This window comes from Cygnus atratus, chromosome 7, assembly GCF_013377495.2.
Source record: "Cygnus atratus isolate AKBS03 ecotype Queensland, Australia chromosome 7, CAtr_DNAZoo_HiC_assembly, whole genome shotgun sequence".
Lineage (NCBI taxonomy): Eukaryota > Metazoa > Chordata > Aves > Anseriformes > Anatidae > Cygnus > Cygnus atratus.
In genome coordinates this window covers 22,483,974-22,498,831 of record NC_066368.1, presented here as the reverse complement: position 1 = coordinate 22,498,831, position 14,858 = coordinate 22,483,974, and the positions used below count along the sequence as shown (strand labels likewise).

The 14,858-nt window shown below is 40.4% G+C and overlaps 1 protein-coding gene across 3 annotated transcripts in view; it reads right to left on the bottom strand.

Annotated features, from left to right (window-relative positions):
* Window positions 1–14,858, bottom strand: part of PRKG1 (protein kinase cGMP-dependent 1) — a 467,733-nt gene that overhangs the window by 120,960 nt on the left and 331,915 nt on the right. For all 3 annotated transcript variants that reach the window (XM_035538227.1, XM_035538220.1, XM_035538236.2), the window contains exons 6-7: window positions 13,992–14,069; window positions 9,134–9,228 (exon numbers count right to left, since the gene is read on the bottom strand). In XM_035538227.1, the coding sequence (XP_035394120.1) occupies window positions 9,134–9,228; window positions 13,992–14,069 (173 nt within the window). The remainder of the gene's footprint in view (window positions 1–9,133; window positions 9,229–13,991; window positions 14,070–14,858) is intronic.

Genomic DNA, 14,858 nt, shown 5'->3' with positions numbered 1-14,858 from the left:
CATAATCTCACCGCTTAAATCCAACCCTACTCAAGCTTTTTAAGTGATCATCTAAGCAAAGACATTGAAAAAGCCTGTACGGGTATGATTTTTAGCTAATTATTTTGCTTTTTCTGGATGTATGAGCACAAACAGTGGTCTGCAGAACATCTCTTGCTGCCATGTACAGCTTTAGCAAGTATCACACAACCAGGAAGGAGATATTTGAAATCTGGACAAGTAGCTATGTACTTCAAAACATCTTCTCTGATACAGCTAGGAGAAGACATAGACAGACCATCATTGCTCTCGAGATAGTTTTGTTTGGGAAAAGTATTTGGCATAGGAAGTCAGGTAAGAGACACATTTAGATAACATGATAGAAGTCATCTTAAAACCAAAGAGTACAAAATGGGGTACCAAAAATTGTATGTACTACTCTCCTTCTTCTAACTCACATGAATTAGATGATTTTGTAATTCCTCTCCTTGCTGTATTGCTTTGGTCCTAAAGAAAGCCTTTGTCTATGCAAGCCTGGGAGAGTAACTCTTGGACACCTAGCCACTGGAAGCAAATCTAAAAAGCTGCACAGCTTTCAGGCAGAAATGGGAAAGGCCACCATTACCTGCTTCACTAAGGAGTTAGCAGCTTTCTGTATCACTAGAACATGAATTAGTAAGAAGAAAAAAACAAACAAACAAAAAACACAAACAAAACCCCCACAAATTATTGACTGAATAGGTGTTTGTAAAAATGCAGAACAATGCTGCAGTCAGATACCTCTAGTTCCAAAGAACTTAATATAAAAATTGTACTTCTTGTTAAAGTGGGAGTGAGGTCCAGAGATCTTAGTAACTTGTTTAAGATGCTAGAAAATGTAAACAGTACAGAAAAACTATTTGTCTTAATACTAAATGACAGACTGTTGAGCTCTCTGCAAATCAAGAAGCCAACTGCACATCTAAGAACTGGGAGGCATCTCATGAGAGGAGCAGATGGCCTGTTCAAAAAAAGAGCCCCCCTGCAAATGGCATTTCTTCTCATCTTGCATACTTAAACTGTGGATCTAGTTGCCACAGAAGGCTGCGGATTTTAAAAATACTTGCATGAGTTTGAAAGTAAATTGAAAATCCACCAAGGACTATAGATTAAAGCCACCAGCTCTGGTTCAGAACATTCTTGCAGATTTTGGCTACTCTTACAGATAGGCCTAGATGGACCTTTGGTTTCACCCTGGTGTAATCAACTCTATATTCCTATTTAAGACAGCAAAAATCAATAATATCAATTAATTCCTGTTTGAAAAGCATAATGCAGCCTTCATCTCTGTAGCCACAACACACCGCTCGCAGGCAGGGTGCCGTTAAAGCCAATACATCTTGTCCCTGCTTCCCTTTATCCCTTCATTTCTCAATATGCTACTTGTCGAAGACGACATGGATTTAAAAGGAACACACTTATTTTTGCCAGGTGACAAAGCAAGGCTACGTTTTTGTAGCCGTGAGTTCAAGCCTGTGTAACAACAACTGGCACAAACCTGCCTGCTCTCTTTAAAGGCTTTGGATGAATCCCTTAATTGGGAGCCTCGTCCCTGCTGGACCTTCCACGAGCATTATGAGCTCCTGGCAACCAGCTGAAGACACTGGCAGCACGCTCCTGCGCAAGCCAACATAATAGTGGCTGGCATTTTATGAAGAATGCAAAGTGTGAAGCACCTGTATCTGTAGAAAGCAGAGAGACTACTACATCAGCAACCAATACTTGCTTGCAATAAAGTAATTAAACAGATTGCAGAGGCCCTGATGAAGATTTCATAATTTACTTTGCAACAGCAGTTATCTTTTTGGGTATCAATCAATGAAATAACTTCATCTGTGCCAGAGCAATTCCCTGCCTGAGGACCTTGAAACCAGGACACCCGAACACCAGCAGCCAGCCTGGAAATGGCACGGCGACATTTTAATAGCGTTTAATTAACGTCGTGGTGTGCACTTAGGAGATCAATCAGACCACCCAGCCACCTCTCCAGACTCGAGCAGAGGCCAGATGCCTGCAGGACAAACGTGAGCCCCACAGGGAAGCATATGGTGATGTTTTTGAGGTGTCCCTTTGCCTCCTCACTTCAAGCTGTCTGGGCTTTCAAGCTCTTGCCCTCCAAAACCTCCAGTGGGGTTTCATTTCAGGGCTTGGCCAGCAGCTTTCTGAATCTTTTAAAAGCTTCTGGCATTCCCTGTGCTGCAAGGTGATGGGTTAAACTGCTTGGTGTCGTACTGCCTGAAACAGGACTCCCCTCTGATTGTTTTCAAGCCATTATCTGAGCGCTTTATTCAACACCCCCAATTTCCTCTGCCATCAAAATCCATCAGTCATCGCTCCCCTCTATCTGCTCCCAGGCCTCCCATGGCATTATGGGCACGGATCTATCTTATTAGGGGAAGACGACAGGAAATAAGGCCATAATGGCTGAAATACGTTTTAAGATTGCCCAACGCTTGTAATGAATGTAAAAAGCAGCTGATGTAATGGATGAAATAACTTCCTGCTGGTCCTTAGAGACTCTACGTCGGATCCACAATCAGTGAACTATGCACACAGCATTGCAGGGGCTGGATGTGAGAAGGGCTGTGAAATGCCTGGGATTAAAAGAAAGTCTCGTTATTTATCAATAAAGGTGATAAACTGTGCTTCCCAACTTGCTACTTCTGATAAGTTGACAGAGTTTCAGTTCTGTTGCCCTACAATACACACAGCCTCCTTTTATGCAAGCAGCCACCTCTGGGAGCTTATATAGATCATATGGAGAGGGGTAAAGAAAACTGATTTAGCTGTAAACACTAAAAACCAAGAACTCAGAAAGCAGGACAGCACAGAGCTGGTACACAGCAGATCAAATGCCTCAGGAAAAACCAAAAAGATTGGTACCTCCCCTTGGAGAAGCAGAAATTAAACTGTTGTCCTGTAACACCAACCTACAATGAGACTTCTCTCTGCCACCTACAAACTTGCACGATCGCTGAGGAATGCCACAGACATTTCTAGTCTCCATTCCCTGCTCCTTTTCTGAGAAAATTCAAGGCCATGAGGCTAATAGGTCAGCAGATAGTAAGATTTTAGTAGAAGCAAACGTGAGCAACGTGTCCAACCAAGATGAAACACGACGCTTGTGTTCCACTGGGAAGTTCAGTCAAGGACGTTGAAACGGTTTTTCTAAACACAACTGGTCAGGCACAGTGAGGGCTGAGAGCAATGACAGGGCATTTAGTAAATTAGAACTTGTTAGATATGTCCCAACAGGTGATTTGTAACAAGGAGAAGTTTGTGCATGTCAAATGAAGGGGTAAAATAGGAAACATTTGACAGCAAAGGATTATGAAATATACTGTTTACTGTGAGAGTGAGGATCGGTTTTTGAACGGGAGCATCCATTTTACCATAAATAAATAAATAAATAAATATTATAAAATGTAACAAAACTAAAAATAATAAAAAAATAAAAGACACTCCAGCCTATACTTTTCAGGCAAAGACTGGTTCTGTCTCTTTGAACAAACTGAGCAAGGAATGCCCACCGGAGGGAATCCTTGACAAGCAATCAAGAACTTGGGTTGTGTAAATTGCAGTTGCTAATTCTGACCATAGGCTACTTTTAAACATCACTGTGCACAGTGCCTGCATCAGTAAAGGAGCAGGGCTCACGTATGAGCAGTGGCTCAGCCCCGGTGCCTGCCCAGACACAGGTGGGGCTCCATCCTCCTGCCGCAGAAAGCTCAGGATTTAGGACCTCACTTAGCCTTGGTGCACAAACATGCACAGAAGGTCGCAGGCAGGTTGAAGAGGCGCTATGTCTGTACCTGCACTCACAGTCTGCTGCTGCCACGAAGGCACGAGGATGATGAGTACTGCTTTCCCTTCTGAGATGGGAACCAGCGGGGAGGGAGTGGATGTTGTCTTTAGGATATGGATCCCCTTTTTTCTCACAGTGGCAACTTTGCACTAACCACAGTTTATGAGGAGCACCAGGCAAATCAGCCTTGCAAGCTAAGGACGGCAAAAAATTACCAGGCTCTACTCAGGACCTTGCCTTGCCTGTAGTTACACTTGCCACAGTTTTGTGTAAGTCCCCATAGTTATTTCCTGATGGGCTCTGGCATTCACCATAAAAGACTGCCAAGGTTGCTGTGAATTGCATGGGACACTGAGTGTGGGGTCTTGCAATACAGAAAAGAGTATTTGAAGTAGACAGCATACAACATCCAAATTAGCTATTTTCTAACTGCTGAGAATCAGTCTTATTCCCTTATCACTTGAACCAAGTAAATAAATCCTTGTAGTCCTTTAAAAGCTATTCATGAGCAAAAGGGGAAAAGTATTTCCGGAAAAACAGAAAAGAAACAGGTAAGAAGATAGAAAGTGAAGAAAGAAGATAGCAGGGTGGCAAGGCAGTCACTTAAACAGGCTTCCAGGCTTTGGCATTTCAGTTGTTGATTAAAACCAAATTATTGTGTTCTTATCTGGAAAAGGATTAGCGTAAAGGTCAGTTGAGCAGTAGCAATGGTATAATTACACAGGAAAAACTTAGCGTTAGTGCAGGGAGAAGACCAGGAACATTAGTGGAACCCCAGCACCCCTTGCAGTGTTTATACAGATTTAATAAAAATGATTTATTTGTAGGCTTGTTTGTAAACCCAGTCACAGCAAGAGAAAACAGCAATATTTTCAAAAAATAAATGAATCAGTTGCACTGTCAATACTCTAATGCCCTACTAATGTCTCATTCTTTTCTTAGCTGCCAGCTACTAGACCTTTCAACAAGTTTTTGGGATTATATTTAGTTCCTGTATTAATTTAGGGAAAAGTAAAGGTCCAAGATTGCCAACTGATTTAAAGATGCATTAATATCTCCATGTCCACTACTGCTTTGTCCCTCACACCATCTTGATTCTTCCTGTCATAGTTTCCTCCACATGCACATAAAAAATAAACTAGTGCAAGCTGCTGTGACAGATTTTAATGGGAAATATGGTATAAAGTTTTTGGGTGGTCAGCAAGGAAATTTTCTTTTGACACTACTATACACACAGATCATATGTTGTTTCACATATCATGTGAATTGCCAGCACACAAAACATACCACAGAGATTTTGGGGACAGTGGTTTCTAACAGTAGGACTGTAATTAAACAGGAGCCTTCAAGAGCTGGAGACACAAATGGGAAACAGCACAAATTCTCTTGAAAGGAAGATGTGCTGTTATGTCCTGAGAGACTGGTATTTCTGTACTCATTTTCCAACCATCGTCAAGGTAACAAAAAATTTATATATCTGTTACAGCGAAGGAGCTCAAATGTCACTACAATTTGTCACCATGGCAGAGCACCTTGTCCATGACCTGAAGACCGGCATTCCTTCTTCACCCTATGCACCACCAGCATTAAAATAATAAAATAAAAAAAAAAATCTACACTTTATTCTTTACAAACAAGGAAGAAGAGAGGACACCCTTTGGCTGGGGCTGTCTCAGCTGGGAGCTTCTTCTCCAGGTCTCATTCACAACCTCCAGTGACTGCCAGAGGCAGGAAGACTTTCCAAATTCTCACCGCTTTTCAATACAGTATGCCTCCACATAATTAAAACCAGTTGCCAAGGCACTCTCATCTCCTCCAACAGGCTGTCACCCTGCTACGGAGGTGCATGTGGTCAAGTGGTTCACTTTGGCTTAACTGAAGTCGCAAAAACCTCTCTACAAGGCAAATGCACGTTTGAGGGGCTTTATAAATCCACATGATTGAAGATGATAAACTCTACGTGAAAAACAAATCATTTCATTACTTTCAAAGATACGTCACAAGGACGAACGAGCAAACTAAGCTAATTTCAAAATTCAGCTTTGTTTTAATAAACCTCTTTTGCCTAACAAGCATCTGCCTCAGCCACATTGAGCTGGCTATCTCTTGTGGTAACCACATTAAAAACAAACCTTTCAAAAACAACAGACTAGAAATACAGCAGAAAAGCACTGAAACAAGCTGCCATTTTCATCTCAGAATTTGAAAAACATCTCTGATAGAAGTGTTTAACATATTTGTGTAAGTTTAAAATCAAAACATGGCCTCTACCCTCCTGTTACTTTTCTCAGTACTATGTGATTTCAGCATTTTTATTAATGTCAATGTAAGTATATGTTTATATATATGGTGAGCCCCATCTCAGCTTCAGCCAGGCACACTCACCCACATTCTTCTGTTCTTGCCACCAGAGACTTCAGGCCACAGTCTTTCGAGGTCCTCTCCTATAAAAGCCAAAGCGCTCACCAGAAAATCCCAGCTGTTGGACCTCAGAGTTGGATGCACTTGTCTCTAGCACTACTCAAAGTGTTATGAACCAAAGTGTTAGTATTTCTTTCAAAATCCCTCTTCTGTTCACCAAGACGGGCTCCCACACTGCCTCTCCAAAACATCAACTGTCTGTCATGTGCCATCACTATTTTGTCCTCTGGCCTGCAGCTCCTCCTGGATACCCAAATCAGGTGAAACCCCCGGCAGCCCAAATCACAGCTCTATTCAAATATACTATGTAATGTAATAGTACAGAAGCAATGGCTCAAACTGCTCCTTTTTTGGGTTGGTCAATGGGAAACCATTTCTGAAGGAGAAAGAGCCTTTTCATATGATCCCCCATATTTGCTTCTCTGTCCTCTTTTCTTCTTCCATCATTCTCCCTATGACTGTCCCCTGCAGACTAACACGTTTTCCATCGATGCAGCATGACGTGCTCTTGCTCAAGAATTCAGCTGCGACATCATCAAAGCAGCACAATTATTAGCCAGTTTTAGTAAAACATACATTAGCCACAAAGTTGCATCGAGTTTTTCTCCATTGCCTATTTGAATTCTGTTATTTCCCTGTTGATATAAATAATTATCTTAAATGGCACTACGTTTTTTTTTCCAATTAAGAAAACATCCCAAAAAGTAACTAATTGCAAGTATACGTAAATGATGTGTTATTATACTGTAAATTATACATCTGCAATCTCAGATTCAATTAGCAATTAGCCAGGAAGGTAAGAGAGCAGTGTAATGGTTGGGAGCCATGAGTATTACTGTAAGATATGTGGCTGATAATTTTGTGACTTGTTTTGTTCCTGCTGGTGTGGAATGGGATACTGTGGAGTAAAGTCTGCCATCTGGTGCAAGTGAGAAAAACAGAATAATGTATATCATCAGCAGGTTTTTATGTCAGTATAAACATTTCTATCAGAGACTAGAAGATATTTGTTATCCATCCTCCTACAGTGCAGCGATATGCAGAATCAGCACTGCAGCTATTACTTTATACTGGCCAGAAAGAAATGTCTTGAAGCTGTTACCATATCCTACACATATGAAATCATAACACCTGACCAAATAGCATGTAATGAAGCTGTTGCTGAACAGATTCCAGCAAAATTTTGAAAACCGAACCAAAGAAGAAGTGAAGAAAATATACTTAAGTTTCTTGAGTTTATCCTGAACTCTCAATCTTAACTGTATTTTACACATGCGGCAGAAGGCTTACGAAGTTGCTGAACAGTGATGTCCACACAGTCCTGAAAGTTACTAATTTACAAGTAATTTATTGAGTTGCTGGGTGCTTTACATCACAATGTTTTCATACCATTCATTTTAAATCGAGCTACAGAATTACTGAACTTACTAGCAAACTGGATGTACAGTACTTGAGATATGCTGTCTCCATATCAAAACATATAACAAAATTAAGTTTTCCTTCCAAATTGAGAATATACTATCAATTATTAAGTTTCAGTTTAGTCTCAAAAGATAAACTTATTATGTATTGAATATTTAAATACATGCAGACAAGTATTCCTTGTAAATTATCTAATTTCAGACTGTGCCAGTCAGCCAAAAAAATTAATTTGAAATGCTGAGAAATTCTCACAGTTGTGTTGCATGTTACTAGAAATATTCAGGGAGGCAAGCTATGAAAATCCTTTTATTTGCCATATCTGGTCTTCAAAAGATGGTTTGTTTGGCACACTATTGCCTGTTCTCACTATTGGATTGACTGTCTCAAGATATTTGGTTCTTCTTTTAACATGCCAGCACTGAGAGTCAAGTTTCTGTGAGACTCTTGACAAACAAAAATAAGTGTTTCTAGCTTATATATTTGTGGGTGAAATTTTAAAAATATAGTTCATCTCCACCTTAGCATTAAGAAAGTAACCAAAATAAGGACATTTATTTGATAAGCATATTATTTTAAAATTAATGTATAGATTTTCAGAGGCATGACAAGTTTTGTATGGGACAGGTATTCCTGGCTGCCAGAAGGAACAGAAAAATTGGGCATCAAACACTCTGGCTTCCTTTTGGAAGAAGAGAGATTTATGAGGGAGCAAACACATGATACATTATCACAGCATCAATGAGAAGACCAATAGCTTGCATGCAGAGCTAAGTACTCAGAGTGGGATGAAGCGTTTGTCCATTAAGATTAACGGGTGCCCCACATTCCTGCATAAAGCACGTTTTCCTATTCCCATTCTTATTCTTCCCATAGAAATAAAGTATATTTTTATAATCTATTGAATATGGATTTTTAGTTGCTATTCTTTTAGTTGCCCCAAGTCATCCCCAAAGGAAATTGCTTATGTAAAAGAGGTCACTCTCATACAATTTCCACCTCCACCAACATCATATATACACAATAACACAATTTAAAAACCAGCTCCACTGCCCTGACTTCAGCTGTCTATCCCATGCAGAAGACCATGATGATCTCCTTTTGCCATACCTGAGAAATATGCCCGAGTTGCAAAACATCAAACATTTCAGATCTTCAAACATATGACAGTGCCAAGATATAATATATATATATTATAATATATATGACAGTGCCAAGATATTTTCTTATGTCTACAAACAAGGGAAAATCTACATTTGGTCACTCCATTGCAGAACAAGTCCTATTTCCCCATTAAGGAACAGCCGCATTGCAACATGCAACACTAAGTGACAAAGCACAACTCCAAAAGCATAAAACCACTTCCAATGTAATTCTTGCCTATTTCCAAATTGTAAGAGCCCTCTGAGGATCACAGAAGTCCTCGAAAAATTATCTCAGCATAAAAGCTACATCATAAGGAGCACTTACCCTTGAAGTGCTTTTTCTCCAAACCAATCTCCTTTCCCTAAAGTACGGAGAAAGACCGGATCTTCACTGGGGGAGTCTTCACGAGTAACGTTCACCTGTTGAAAAGCCAAAACCCCCAGAATTTAGAAAACCTTTAATTAATGAATACAGCCCATTTGTTCAGAAACGGATTAGTCATCTCCCAGATCTCTCAAGAAGGGTTCCAGTCCATATCCCCTCTGCAAACCATATAAGTCACCAGTACTGCACTTTTCCCTCAGCCATCAGCAACCAGTTACTAATTCTCCATAAACTAATCTCAAGCCATCCAAGAAAATGAATTATTCATTATATACAAATGAGTTATTTTCCACCAAAAAGCCTACTACTCTTGGAAAAATATAATACTTGTGTTTTTCGAAGGCTCTAAACATGGAGTTGGCTGCACAAGCACAGTCAGTGCCCATATGGAGTCAACAGCTCAAATAGGTTCCAAATATTTTATGTGTGACAGACACATGGCACAGGTTTTTGTTAGCTTTGTTCCACATGATTTCTTGCATTGCTAAGTTCACTTAAGGGAGAGGAAAAAAAGAAAATCTACATTTACTCATAATTTAAATGAAACCTTTTGGATCATTATAGGCTGAAGGATGGCTCCTTTCATTTTCATTATGTTCTGAATTCGTTGAGGAGGTAATTCTAGCCAGAGCAAAAATAAAGTATTTTCATCACAGTTTGAAGAAAAAATAAAACCAAGATGGTATTTTGATTTTTGCAATAAAAGAGAAAAGCAATTACTGCTGATGGAATGGAGACTTCTACATGGAATGTAAAACAATAGGAGGTATAACCTAGTGTAAGCCCAAGTTTAAGATGGAAACACTGCAACAACAGGTAGATGACTACACATCTCTGAGTGATGATGTCCCATCTCTGGGGATCCTTTTTATTTTCTGAAAAGATTTCAGAAGGAAAATAGTAATTGATCATCTGAACACCCTTCTACTTTGTATTATCTTTGTAAGTGGCTCTGGTTCCCCAAGCCAGTATGGGATATAAATGCCAGCAGCCGTGTAATGACAAAGCCCTGGGACACACTGCTGGGAGCTGAGGACAGCATGACATAGTCTGCTCATTACCAAGACTTTACGAAAGATGAGTGCTATTGACGTAATGGCCCTCTATGAGAAATATTTTCTGCTTTTCAGCTAGCCCTTATCAGAGGCAACTCATACTTCTTACATTATGCAAAAGCGGGTGAAATACTGCCCCCCGCAATCAGAGAATGGTGGGGACCATCTCTCCTAACATTAACCATCTATCAATCTGGTTGTCCAGGCTCCGTCCCTTCCCAGTGGAAAGCGACAGGAATTTCCAAAGCCAGAGCTGTCCAAAATTTAAGTGGAATGAGCAACCCTCTGGAGGGTTTACAAGGGAAAATCCCTCACCTCTCTTCTGCATTTCAGGCTCTCTGTTTGCTATAATCAGAGCTTTTGCATATGCAAATTCACAAAGCCCAAATCTAGGACAACAGACACTTCCTTTCTGATTTAGAGACATTTCAGTTTAATTTTACTATTAAGTTTACAGTTCTGCCCTGCACTTTCTCTGGTTTCTTGCACGGATGGTAAAACAGTGGGTTTGAGTCATTAGTGAGTACTGTGTCTCCAACACACGATGTTAAACATCTGCAGTGACTCATCAAGCATCAGATGAGGGTAGGAAAAGTGTAACAGACGAGCCAGGAAGATTTGTAGCTGATGAAAAACAAACTTGGACAAACAAAGGGAACTTTAACGCATATTTAAGCTCTTTCTCCATGACCTCCACTGATCCTCAGAAATGAATGCTAAGGGATTATGGGAGTAATTTCGACACAGCTCAGAGCGATGACACATCTGAACAGCCCAGCACCAGTGAAGAACCTGCATGATATGGTATTAAATTGGTGCCACACCATTGCTTTTAAGGGGAAAATGGTGCACGATGGCACAGCATGACACATGCAGTGTCTTGGTAAAAGGAGGACACTGAATGGGCACAGAGCAGCAGCAAGTAGCAACCAAAAGGGATCAAACTTTCCATCTGATGTGTTAGTCAACAGATTTCCGCTCACAGGTTGTTTTGAACAGATTTTGATTTCTATTCACCTGGAATTGAGGAAATACGTTAACAAATAGCAGTGAATTGTAAGGCCACGTTCACCATTTTTGCAGCATTAAAAGCACCTTCGCTGCTGCTGCATTCACTGTCCCAGTTCTGCAAGAAGCTGTCTGTTGACCACAGGCAGACTCAGATAAGGGAACGTATATGGGGTAAATTGGTAGCCACATGCCCCCAAACAATTAAGTGACTAAGATCCAACTAAGAGGAGCTGGATCAAGTAGCATATGGAATTGAGGGAGAAAAAGGGGAAAAGGGTTTTGCCACTAAGAGAACTATCCACAAAGCACAGAGTGAAAGAAAAAAACAAAGCAATAATCTTTTAAAGCATTTCTGAGAGAAGTGCTGAGCTCAGAAATTTAAAAATCTCGCTTCTCTTGACTGTCACTGCAGAAGCTCTGACAAAAGGCAGGACAGAGTTTTTAAAAGTAGCTTTCACTGCTCATACACAATGCTGCTGACTGCAGAAAGTACACGTGAGGTCCTAGGTACATGAGCTGGAAGCAGAATTTCTTCTGTTTTACTAAGCCACCTGGGCCAGGTTTCAGCATGGGGCATGGGACATTATGTGCCCCTGCTTCAGAAAGTCCCAGGCAGCATACACTGATATGTTTATTCCATATCTCATTGCTATTTATTCCATGTTTCACTGCTAAGGCTCTATTTCTGCTAGCCTGGGACATATCCTTAGCGTCGGGTAGTTCTGATATCACTGTATAGCTATGTCCCAACACAGGCATTAAAATTAAACACCCTCCCACTCCGTCCTTCATCAGTCACAGATATCTCTTCTGCAATTCAGTGAGGTTGCAAGAGAAAACTGGGCAGAATTTAATCGTCCCAGTGAAAATTCCTGTCAAGCCACCAAGATCCAGCTGAGGATCTGGGAATTCCTCAACAAGCCCGTGTGCATTGTTTTGTTTGAACTCCCTTTTTCTGGCCATCAGCTGCCACAGTAAGATAAAGGTGCAAAGGCCATGGAGATAATGCCAAGGAGCTTCTCAGGAGGGATTACAGAGCTCTGGAGGAATGGTCAAGGACATGGGGGGCAGGTGGTTCTCTCCTCCGTCCTGTTGGCTTGAGGAGCGGATGAACCATGCAGGTCAACAACTGTTTGCCCAGCGGCTGTCAACAGCAGGGATTTGGTTTCTACAACTATGGGACTCTGATGATTGAGGAGTGCTAGGAAGGGATGGAGCCACAAGACCAAGTGGGTCAAAAGCACCCTCACCAACAGGCTGGTCAATGTGGCAAGTGGGCTTTTAAAACTTGGTGAGGAAGGGAGGTGCATCCTCCCATGAAAACAGTCTGAATAGAAAGGATTTGAAGTGCACATCATGGTTGTCCATATTCTAGAAAAAGATGAAATCCTACTTCTGAGTGGAGCAAATCAGAAGAGCACAAGGCAATACCGTCAAACTCCTACCTCTACTGTCAATGATTGGCTTCATTTCAGAAACCTGTCCATTATTACCTTTTTCATCTGAAAAAGACACTTTTTTCTTCTGAGAAAGACTGCCTCCCAGCAATAGAGAGTGGAAGATGATGGTGAAAATCTAGTTTGAGTATCCGAGAGCTGACAGCTCAGGATTCAACCCAGCTGTGTACAACACCCACATTCCTCCTGTGTGGATGCCATGTTTATTTGTGTTTTTTTTTTGCTAACTTTAATTATGCATGGACTACATTATCTGCCTTGGTGCAAATATCAAATCCATGAACCAGGAGGCTTGGGTTGGCTTAATTTCAAGCACATTTGTCTATTTGTGTTTACTTTTCATGGATCACATCTGATCTGCAGTGGGAAACCACCATGTATTCCCTTGAATGTCAATGGCCTGCTACATGGAAAGAAGCCAAATGTTTCTCAAGTGTAATAGTATTAGGCCAGCTAAAACAAACCAAAAAAGAAAAAAAAAGTCAAACGGAATGAAAAAAAATGGATCCATAAAATCCCACCAGGATTTTACAGGAAAAGAGGTCAAAAAGCATATTTTCCCCTGTGAGCAGTAGAGCAGAAACTTAGACCATTTTTCTTCCCCAAAGAGAAATCTGAGACTTCTCTGAGTTCCTATTATTTAATTTGGAAAAGCTACAAAGTGATAGTCATGGGAATGAAGTCTGGAAATCAGCCTTTTAAGAGGGATACTTGGTAAAGACTAGTTGAGTATTGCAGGGTATCCTATAAAAAAAATTTGGCTACAAGGATGCTGGGGTAAAGAAGCATGCAGGGACTCAGAGTAAGTGTCTGCAATTAAATAAAAAGGCAAAAATGAAAAGAAAGCTCTGACCCATCTTAGAAAACTGCGATTTAGTCAGAAGGAAAAAGCAGGGAGATGCATGTAGCGTGCAGGAACACCTTGGGATGGCACAGGACTACCCGATGCAGATAACCCATCGAAGGAGAAAGGACAGAGCTTTTTTGGTCATGTACCGAGAGACTTAACTGTCCAACTGTCTTCAAGCCCCAGAATGTTCACTGTGAGCACACGTGTAAAACAGCATAAGATCTACTTTTTTTTTTCTTTTTTTTTTTTTCCCTTCAGGCCACTCTTCCCTACTGATACAATGCCAAGAAGTTTAATTAAATGTCAAGTGTTGTAACATTTGTGCCCTGGGGAGGGGAGAGAGAAAGCACTGGCTGGCACTGAATTTCAAGTACATATCATCACCATCGCCACCATCACATTTCCTTAGAAGAGTGTCAACTTACCTTTCCTTTGCTGATTATAAAGAAAGTGTCCCCTCGAGCACCTTGTCGGATAATATACTCTCCACTTTCATAGTGTGTCTGCAAAAAAAAAATTAAAAAAAAAAATAAAAAATATGACCAAACATAATCAGATAATGTTATTCAGTTGATAATTTGGCAGTTTTGCAAGATAGTGCTTAGGGAAACATAACCCTGGTCCAATTTTATCCAAGTCTGACACTGGTTGTGATTTAAGAATTGTCCTATGTCAAGGAATATAATAATTAAAAAGAAACCATTTCTGGCTTGCCCATTCTTCTTATTACTGTGCTAGTGCCAGCTTTTGCCCAGATGAATTATCCTCACAGCCTAAATCCACTTATACTAAGTAAACCTGACACAGGCATTTTTGACAGAGAATACAGTACATGAACTGAACTGCAATAGTATATTTGTTGTAAAAATAGTTCCCTACCTAAACCACCAAAAAGCCTGGTATTTTTTCAGCACTGCCAGCAAGGGTTTTATTGAATAAATAATATTTGCTCTTCCCCTGTTATTATAGTAGTTTAATCTGTCTTTTTTGTCTTATTTTATGGAATATTTATTGCTAAATTTCTGTCATACCTTGTCAGAGCTCGCATCTAAACTTAATAGGATAGCTTCATCCCTTGTATTACCCCATCAAAATCAATATGCATTTATACTTCACCAAAAAATAAGCCAATAAAGACTAAATAAATAAATAAATATTATTTATAAATAAATAAAGACTCTAAATAAAGACTCCACACAAATATTTAACCCTCCCACCCCCAAACTAGCAGATTCTTCCGAGGTGCTCTGCACCCCGTGAATTCAACAAACATCCTTTCAACAGCAAGCAGA